General features: G+C 38.9%; 1 protein-coding gene across 2 annotated transcripts in view; it reads right to left on the bottom strand.

Moving 5' to 3' along the window:
• Positions 1-284: 284 nt before the first annotated feature.
• Positions 285-10,217, bottom strand: part of LOC108287091 (lysine-specific demethylase 4D) — a 26,064-nt gene continuing 16,131 nt past the window's right edge. For both annotated transcript variants that reach the window (XM_037730210.1, XM_017505259.2), the window contains one exon: positions 285-2,775. In XM_037730210.1, coding sequence (XP_037586138.1) covers positions 849-2,420 — 1,572 coding nt within the window. In that variant the 5' untranslated portion in view covers positions 2,421-2,775 and the 3' untranslated portion in view covers positions 285-848. The remainder of the gene's footprint in view (positions 2,776-10,217) is intronic.

Genomic DNA, 10,217 nt, shown 5'->3' with positions numbered 1-10,217 from the left:
TCCCCTACAGCCTGTGAAACTGTGAGCCAATTAAACTTCTTTTATTTATAAATTACCCAGTTTCAGGTATTTCTTTATAGCAATATGCAAATGGACTGCAACCCAGCCCCCCTACCCAGCCAGACAGCCATAATGCTACAACCATCCCCTGAGCTCATTCACCATCACACAATGCAATAAACTTTTTCAAACAATTATGAAGAAAAATACATAAAGAATAATCTACACCCACACACATATGCACACCGGTTGAAAACACAATATTTGAAATAAAATCAGATTTCAACATTTTGGTTACTTTTAATATTTTTGGGAACAAATACTGGTGACAACACATTTTAAGTACATAAATAACTCAGAAAAGTCATATCTTTTATTCTGGAACTCTACTGACCTTATCTGTAAAAAGGGCCTAGTTTTAATAGAAATAGGGGGTAGGGAGGGGAAGAAACAAATGGAGAGACTGAAGAGGAATCAAAGCTCAGGATTCTTCACAAATGCCGCAGCTTCCGCAGTTGGTCCAGAGGATGGTAGTTGTGTATACCAGGTTACACTAACCTCAGCAAAACCTAGTTCCCAGACACAAATGTGTCCAGTGGATAAAACCTCAGCCACAGACATAGATTTTAGCAATATCCAAAGACATTCCAGGGGCTGGTAGGAAGAACAAAATATGGCAAAACTGAAAACTACCATGGACTTGGCAGCATCCAAGGGCATCATCAGAGGGGCTCTTTCATGCATGACCACAGTCCTGCAAACTCAACCAAAGTTCTGGGATGTAAATGTAACCAATTTCATCAAATTTCCACACAGCAGAGCAGTAGATATAAAGGCAGCCCCTGGGCTTAGGGCACAGAAGCCCAGCTACACCCAGAAGCCTTAACAGGATGCTGGAGCCCTGGGCTCAGTGATACAGGCTTGTCCATCAAAGCCCCATCCTCAGGCAGGGGCTCAGGTTCTGGGCCCGAAGCTGTGCATGTTGTACCCAGCAAGAGGGGCCTTTTGGCTGGAATCTGGAGGGTCAGCTCCTGAGCTCTCGGTTTCCGAGGAGGGCGACCACGACCACGTCTGCCATTTGACGGGTGGATAATCTGTGCAGATGGACCAGGGGTGGATGATAGAGTTGATCTGGGCTTCCTAGAGCTGTGGACAGCAGCAGCTCTGGGGTGCATAGCAGTGCCACTGACTGCAGATCGGCGTGGGAGTGAAGAGCACATAAGGGTGTGGGAGTGAGTCCCACTGCCGGCAACCATAGGCAAAGGGGAATGCCGGGCCCAGTGGGGCGGGAGTTGTCTCAGGCCCAACGCTGCTCTCCTAGGCAACTTGACTTCCTTCTGGGCGTTCAGCTCTTGGCTGGCCGGCACCGTGGGCTCCATGTGGTCCACAACTGCCCGGTCTTGCCCACGTTTCCACAGCTCATAGCGCTCGGGTTGCAGGATGCGCACAAAGGCGTCCATGGAAAAGGTCACCCTCGCCTCCCCACAGCTACACTGAGAGGCCACTTTGCCATAATCAATCCATCGTGGAGTGGCAAAATTGATGGCCTCTGCACAGTTGAAGCCATGATTGAAGCCTGCATGGTAGCCATAGGGAAAAGTCACCATGAACTCCCCAGCCTCCTGAGTCATGCGATTGAAAGGAATCCCGTTCTCTTTGAGAACTGTAGGTGAGATGAGGGCCACCTTGTGGCGCAGGAAGGCCTCACAGCCCCGGGAACTGCCTGGGAAGAGCTCTCTGGCCAGGCGTTCCAAGCGCTGGCCATGTTCTGGGGGCACTGCGTACCAAGTTTTGGGCTCCCCAAGGTGCAGGTAGTTGATGCTGTAAAGGTCCATGTCCTCCGTGTGCCAAGCAAACGTGGTCTTCCACATGCCAAAGTACAAGTAGGGTGTATTGACGCCTTCTATGACAACCCCACATTCCTGCTCCAGCAGGTCCTGAATTGTTCCCAGGTGCCCAAGATTCCACTGTTTAGTGTTTTCATCAAACAAGGAGCCACTGATGTCAGCACCATAAATTGGTGAATTATAGATGCGGTTCTTCCAGTATTTTCGCTCCAAATCTTCAAAATTCAGGTGTGGTGGAGTCCGATATTTTTCACTGTTTGCCAAATGGCGATACTCCCCGACAGTCATGGCTTTCTTCTTTTTATGATATTGAGTAAACACCCCTGCCCGCCCAGAGGCCATCTGCTGGAGGGGAGTGGCTATTAAGATTTCACTGATATTATCATAGGTCTCTCTGGCTTTCCATTCTTTGGGTGGAATTATCTTAGCCAAGCCAGCTCTGTGTGCACCTTGGGATTCCATGTAAGCAATATATTTATCAAAATCATTAAACTCTTCTTTGGTTGGATAAAATATCATTATGTTACAGTTTGGATTCTGGGCACAGTTGGCCTTAGACTTCATACTTTCCATTTAATTAGCAGTAAACGCGCAGTGTTTAGGTATGTTCTATATAGTTGATGATGTAGGCAAATGCTACTTTAAAAAAAATTGGGTTGGTGTATCTATGAGGTAGCAGGATCTACCAGCCTAAGCCTACTTTTTTTGCAAATGAGATGATAATCTTTCTCAGGCTTGTTTATTCACCAGGGAGATTCCACTCTGGGCAGCAACTTTGCCCAGGCATTGATGTTAGCTGACCCTGCAACTCTTATGTTTCAGTTGCTGCTGGGCTCTGTCTTCTTAAAGTCTATTGAATTACTCAGACCTGGGCAGGGGGGGGTGACCCAAATGTAGCAGAGTATGTCCTCAGTGTTTAGAACAAAATCTAAAAGAAAGAATACACAGAGGTTGAAAATTAATATTTGGAAAAAATTATTAGGCATCTATAAATTAAATGCCAGAATGGAACACTAATATTACAAAGAGAAGTTAAAATTTTATAAGATTGATAATTCAAGGGTGGTGTGGAAATGGAACAGTGAGAATTTTCATACCCTACTACAGAGAATATGAAGCACTATAATCACTTTGGAAAACTATTCTGATGGTATCTTCTAAAAGTGAACATACTCATGTGCTGTGATCCAACTGTTCCACATGCCTAGGAAATGTGTATGGCTGTGTGCTGAAAGTCACATCCAATGTTCGTAACAACACTGTTTCTGGTAGACACACACTGTAAACAACTCAAATGTCCATCAGCAATAAAACAAATGAGTACACTGCAGTATATTCACACAACAGAATACCATATAGCAATGAATGTAAACAAAAGCCACGTGAAAATGCAGTTTTATAAAGATCAATATTGAGTAAAATTATCAAGACTCAGAAGAATACCTATTATATAATTCCATTTATATAAAGATGAAAAGGAGGCAAAGCAATCTATGTCTGAATCGCTTCTAGGCCTTTTGGCTAGAGTGTAGCAATCTATGTTTGAAGTCAGAGTAGTGGCTACCTTGGGGAAAGATGAGTTGTTGTGGAGGGGGGCTTAAGGGAATCTCTTGAGTAAAGTTAATCTTTTCAGAACCTGGGTGCTTGTCTCATACCTATCAGAATAGCTCATTGTGATAACTCTTCAAGGTATGATGATTTTCACAAATTTCCGTATGTTCATTTACAAATACGGTTTAGGGTGAAAAGCATTAACTACAACTAAGAGGCATATTTCATTGCACTAAAAGGAAAAGAATGAACAATTGAAAATAAACTATACATTCAAATGATAAAGGTGGCAAATTAGAGTTAGAGAAAAAAGAATGAATGGTACAGAAATAACAAAAAATAAAGCTGATGTGTTTCCTTAACTCATACTATGGGACTTTGCAGTATTTGTCCCTATCCCTTGCACAACTGGTAGCAGCCCTCTACGGACCAAGCTAGCATGACAGGAATTTTCCCCATAGAGAAGGGCCATTCAAAAGATATGAAGAAAGCAGATAGTAAGGTTCCAGGCAAATATACCTCAGTGAGAAAGGGATAAGGTTGTTGGTGGGTTGAATGGAGAATGAACCATTAAATCTATCCTGGATAAAAAAGGAAATGGGAACTTGAGGGAGGTTTGTGAGCTAGATTTCTCTATTTGGTCAAATAATTATGTTAGAACTCTAGGAAAGGGAAGCGCAAAAGAGATTGGGATGCTTGAAACAGATTTTTTAAACTAGGGGCAGTTTTTAACTAAGTGCCTGTTTTACTGATATCTTGAAATCTTGCTGAGTTTTAACTTTATGCTATTATTCAACTTCAAACTGTTTCTCTCCTCCTACATTCTCCCTCCCAAACTTCCCCTTCTTTCTCAGTTCTTAAGTTCCACTCCTTCCCAAGTATATGAACTTGATCCTTCATCTTCCTTTACTGTCCTGACAAAACTGCATATCTTTCATATCCTGTAGTTCTTTTGGCAGTTATCACTTCTACCTTATAAAATGTCAACAGTGTCACTTATTTAGCACTTCATTTAGCCAGGCCCCTTATTAAGCATTTTAGAGTACCCCATTCAAAACTCACAACTAATCTCTAAAGCTGGTACTATCATTATCCCCATTTTATGAAGGAAGAAACCAAGGTATAGAGAAATTTATAATTAATAGCTTGTGTTTTCAGTGTCTAGAATTATGTCTTTGCTTGACTTATCTTCCATATAAAAGTATTTTGAGAATATGATCTGTGTCTTGTTAAGCATTGTATTTTCCAAGGATATTGGTATCTTATATATTGCAGGCACTAAAAACATTTTTATTACATAATTAAATGAGTTGGCACACACTTCCCTCTGTCTCCTCTTGATTATACCCATCTTTCTTACTGTTCTCCCTCTTCTCAGGGGAAGAGAAAACGCTGCTTTCCAGAGCTAATTTCTCCATTTGAACTCCTTAAATCAACACATCTCACTTACTACAGCACTATGCTCAATAATCAGTTATCTTTCTCTTTATTAAAACATCAGTTATCAATCTCTTTCCTAATTCAAGCTACTGTCCTTACTTCCTCTCTCCCTCCTCTCAGCCTCCTCTCTCTCTGTCTGCCCCAACCCCACCACCCACAAATCCCAGGTTCTTGCCCACACCTTTCTACTGACATTGTTCTTTGTAAATCATCAAACTGCCTCCCAAATTCTGCTCCAGGAGTTACACTTCAACTCTCCACACCACTGGTTCACAGAAAACCTCCTCCTTCCTCTTAAAACTTCTCCAACCTCTAGGGCACGGATACTTCTTTTAACTCTCTGGTTCTTTTCTTTCTCCTGGGTTCCACCTCCTCTTCTTCCCCAAACATGCAGACATCTCAAAGTTAAATTTTCCTCTCTCTTAACTTTCTTTCTCTCTTTAAATTTCCTAGTTATAGTCAGGGCTTCTGTTAGTACCACACTGTTTCCCTTTAAACCTGTTATTTATTGTCATAGCTTTCTTCAATAACTGACTCTCTCCTAAGTTTCTGCTTTCCTTCTCCATCTTGGATGGCCCAGTGAGCCCCTGAAAGTCAACTGGTTTAATAAAAATTGATGATCTTTCTCCTGAAACTAAGTTTCTCCTTTAGATGTCTTTATTTCTACCAAGGGCAATATTGTGTTATCATAGTCACCACTGACTATTACATCTCCCTTTTCCCAGACATATAGTCAATGCCTGTGGGAGGATCCAACAACAGTATACTGTGAGGCCCCAAGGACATCTAGACACCCCAGCATGTGCTCACTTTATCTTCCTTATAGAAGAACCCAAGGATCCAGCTTGCCTTCCTCTCCTACTTAAAGCTGTCACTACTCAAGCGAGACATTGTGGATGTACAAGTGACAAGATTACCTGTACCATATGATAGTCTCCCAATTTCATTCTAATCTTTTAATCTTAAAAATTATTCTACAATGATTTTATCATAAATTCTTTATATTTTGGAATATAAAATGTTTCTTTTTTTCTATTAGAAAGCTTACTGTAGAGAAATGAAGAAAGAAAAGTGGGACAATTTAGAAGGATAATTAAATATCAGAAACTTAAATACCACACTGAGGGTCTTTCTCTCAAGAAATAACAAAATGCTAACTATGAAAATCACAGAAATCTCCATTTCCTTTTGAATATACAAGTAAAATAAGCTTTGGGTTGAGCACTTTGTATTTGTTTTATAAGTACATTATTTCTTTGCTACATTTCTGAGGATTCTAGGAAGAACGATGCAATGTCTTCTTATACATATAATCTTCAGCTGTTGCACATCAAAAGGAAATACCACAATTTGTAAGTGTGACTGTGTCCAAACAAAACTGCTTAGAATTTTCCAGGTACAATGACAGAGTGATCCTTCAGTGTTCTAACCAAAAGTGTCACTTCTCTAAGAGTCTTCAATGGTTGCTTTTGTTGTGAGACTACTTCTTGCTTCTTTCAACTGGAGCCACAGCTACCAGTAGAGAATAATTACACTGTCACTTGATACTCTTTCATTTTATCCTTATCCACAGTAATCACAATAAGGCAGAATTCTTCATCTAAGAAAACTTTGGACAGTTCCGACAGTAACAGAAAAGTATTTTCTTCTTACCAGAATAATTTAAAAAATAATACCTGATCCCCTGAAATTAATGGATTTCTGGGAATTAGAAAGTCTTTCTTTGGGTCTTTTAGAAATAATGCCTCCTAAGTTTCTTGCTGTGTATGTGTTGTGGGGTGTTAAACTAAGGAAATTAAGAAATGAAGCTGAATAAGTTTAACAGTCCCTTTCACTGCAGCCCTTGCCCACATTGTAGGACAAGAGGAGAGCCTGTTTGTCTGTCCTGTTGCATGTGTATTTCAAATCTCTTACTTCAAATGGGGGATTGTTGACAAAGTGCCTCAGACATTAGCCATTGTTTCTTCTGACAGTCAATATCTAAACACTATGTTTAATCAATTTTTTTCTCAGAAAATCTACTACTTATTTAAAATAATGTATAAGAATAATATAGTTGATAACTGAAAAAATTCTACTCTATGTGGACAAGTGATTGAACTTTCCCCCATTAGTGGACAGCTATTTTGTTTTCACTTTTCCATAACTATTACTAATCACTTTTACTTAAATATGTAGTCTGTATTTCAGTATCTAAAACAGCACATCCCGTAAAATATTGGTTGAATGAATTTGTTTAGATTAGATACTTGTAAATGAAATTACATTATAGAATTGAAATATTTTAAGATCCTTAATACACATTGCCAAAGCTTTCCAGAAAAAAACATATTTTACATCCTCAACACTAACCAACTTTACTTTGAAAAAATATATATTTTGCTAATTCATTAAGTTAAAAAGTTAGATCAAGTTTTAATTTACATTTCTTCAATTTACCACTAAGGTTGATTTTGATTTTTTTCATAAATATTAATCATTTGGATTTCATCTTATGTATTGGTATATATCCTTTGTCTGTTTTTTTTCTAATAGGGTCCTAGGGTGTTTTTTTACCTACTTATATAAATGTTTTATATATATTAATTACATGAATATTTTACATATTAAACTATTTTGATAGATATGTTAATAGTTTTTTTTTGCCAGTTTGCTATTTAACAAAAATGTTTTTGATATACAATGTCTTATTTTGTTGAATTTATATTTTCTTTTGCAATGTTTTTCATGCTTTTCATGTTTAGAAAGTTAAATATACTTCCCTATCTAGATGAAGATAAATATTATCCTACAGTTTTTTCCTTTGTATATGTTAATTGTACCTTTAATTCTGATTTTAATTATACCTTTAATTCAGAGAGAGGGGTTAACTTTTGAAATTATTGCATGGGTATTGGTGTGAGCATGAGGATATAAATATGATTCTTAGTTCTTTACAGATGACCTGTTCATTGTATGTGTTGTTGATTTTAGGTTGTTTCTCTGTCAATGTTAATAGAAGCTTTTCTTTAAACCATATTCTTAAATTTTATCAATCTAAAAAATAAAGTTTTTTAATTCTAGTTATTATTATTTTTTTTTTAGTTCTTTGATTTCCTCTACTCCTTTTTGTCCGAATATTAACTCCTCTTATTTGGATATCGGGCCTCTCATGGATTAGACCTCTAAGTTTTACCTCTTTGTTTTCCCCTCCCAATTTTCTATTCCTTATCACTACATTTTATCTTCTGAAAAGTGTCTTCATCTTTATCTCTAAACTTCCTTCTCTTTGTCTTTTTCATTTCTCCAATCCAATTTTTAATTTCCAGTAATCATTTCTGTTACCTGAGAGTGCCTGCATGTATGTACATTCCTTTTCTTTCTTTTTTATTGTCTTATTCTTGCTTCATGGGAGCATTTCTTCTATCTCTCTAGAAATACAAAAATTTCATTCTCAGCAAACAGACACAAGAACAGAAAATCAAACACTGCATGTTCTCACTCATATGCGGGTGTTAAACAATAAGAACACATGGACACAGGGAGGGGAGCATCACACACTGGGGTCTGTTGTGGGGGACTAGGGGAGGGACAGCGGTGGGTAGGGAGGTTGGAGAGGGATAACATGGGAAGAAATGGCAGATATAGGTGATGGGGGGATGGAGGTAGCAAACCACATTGCCATGTATGTACCCATGCAACAATCCTGCATGATCTGCACATGTATCCCAGAACCTAAAGTACAATTAAAAAAAAATACTAAAATCTCAATGGCTTTTGAAATTCTGTTTTGTTTTTCCGTCTGCATGCTGTTTCTTTGAAGTTGCCTTTTGTTCATTTTATCTTTTTTTGCTTTGGTCTCTTTCATATTTAAGGCTTTCCTCAAATGTCTGATGGCCTTTAGTAATTGCTTTATATATAAAAGTACAGCACAAAAAAGGCACATTAGAAGTTCAGGATACATGAATGGTTTTAGTGATTATGCTTCCCTGCATGATGTTCTAACTGGGCTATTTCCTGGGCGAACTCCTAACACTGGTATTTCTAGAGTTGGTCATATTCAATCTAAAAGATGCTTCAATCTTTGTCCTGGAGGATACAGGTCTGACTTTCCTACCAAATGGTAAAAGAGACTACCATTCCTAAAAGTACCCTACTTGTAAAGTTCATTTTATCAACTTATTTTCCCTATGACAACCACACTCTCAAAAGTATCTGGAAATTCCCAGTCCAAAGACCATCTTTTTTCCTACTCTAGAAAACGAAGCTCAATCTTCTGCCAGGGTGGAAGAGAGGCCATTTATCCAGCTGCTCACAGTTGGATGGGAATCTAGGGCTCTGTTTGTTAGACAGACTTTCAACAATTTCTCCTTAGCCTCATTTTAGCTGTCATTCCCAGAGGTACCAAATGCCATGACATCCTAAGCCTTTTGGGTTCTGTAGAGACAACTGTGTTGCTTCTTGGCTTTCCTCACTGCCAATTTAGGATTCAGCTTTCTAGTGTTTGATAAATCAGTTTATACTTGTCTATCTGTTTTCCAATTTCCAAAACTGGCCACCACCCGTTTTCCTTTACCATTTTCTGTCTTTGTAAGTTCATTTCTTAAAACAAAAATCCTGTTACTGTCACTTTAGTGGAGTTTGCAAAGTAAATGATTGTGTTTAAACCGCATCTTTATTGCTTTCTTGTTTCCCAAATTTATCTCTCAATTGTTCTTATACAAACTTAGTTTCAGTCAAGTACACCTAATCATTGTCCTTGAGTCTACGCTTTTCTTCCCTTGCTTCACTTATCTCCTCCTTCTCTTTTCTAAGTCATAAACTCTACCTTTTTGACCAATCTGAGGTTCTCCTATGTCAGGGATCCTTCTACACAAAACCCAAACCTTGGTGAGAATTCTATCTTCTATACTCCATGAGTGCTATTAGCCTGGGCCATTTATTTGGTGCTTACTACAATCTGTTGAGGTGGCAGCTCTCCAGAATGTGTCTTACTTGACAAGCAGCCTTCATCTCTAGTGGGCACTTGTCTTAAGGTAATACATCTCTTCCATGAGATGTGTTTGCTTCTCTCTCCCAAATATCTGCATGTCTCTGACCCAAAAGCTTTGATAGACCTTTCTTGATAAGCTGCATGAAAAAAGGAAGGTAAGGCTGGGTGTGGTGGCTCATGCCTGTAACCCTGGCACTTTGGGAGGCCGAGACGGTAGGGACACCTGAGGTGAGGAGTTCAAGACCAGTCTGGCCAACATGGTAAAACCTTGTCTCTACTAAAAATACAAAAATTAGCCAGGTGTGGTGGTGGCCTATAATCCCAGTTACTTGGGAGGCTGAGGCAGGAGAGTCACTTGAACCCAGGAGGCAGAGGTTGCAGTGAACCAAGATTGCACCATTGCACTC

This window comes from Cebus imitator, unplaced genomic scaffold (assembly GCF_001604975.1).
Source record: "Cebus imitator isolate Cc_AM_T3 unplaced genomic scaffold, Cebus_imitator-1.0 Scaffold336, whole genome shotgun sequence".
NCBI lineage: Eukaryota > Metazoa > Chordata > Mammalia > Primates > Cebidae > Cebus > Cebus imitator.
Note: the sequence above shows the minus strand (reverse complement) of the source record. Positions and strands in the feature narration are given on the sequence as shown.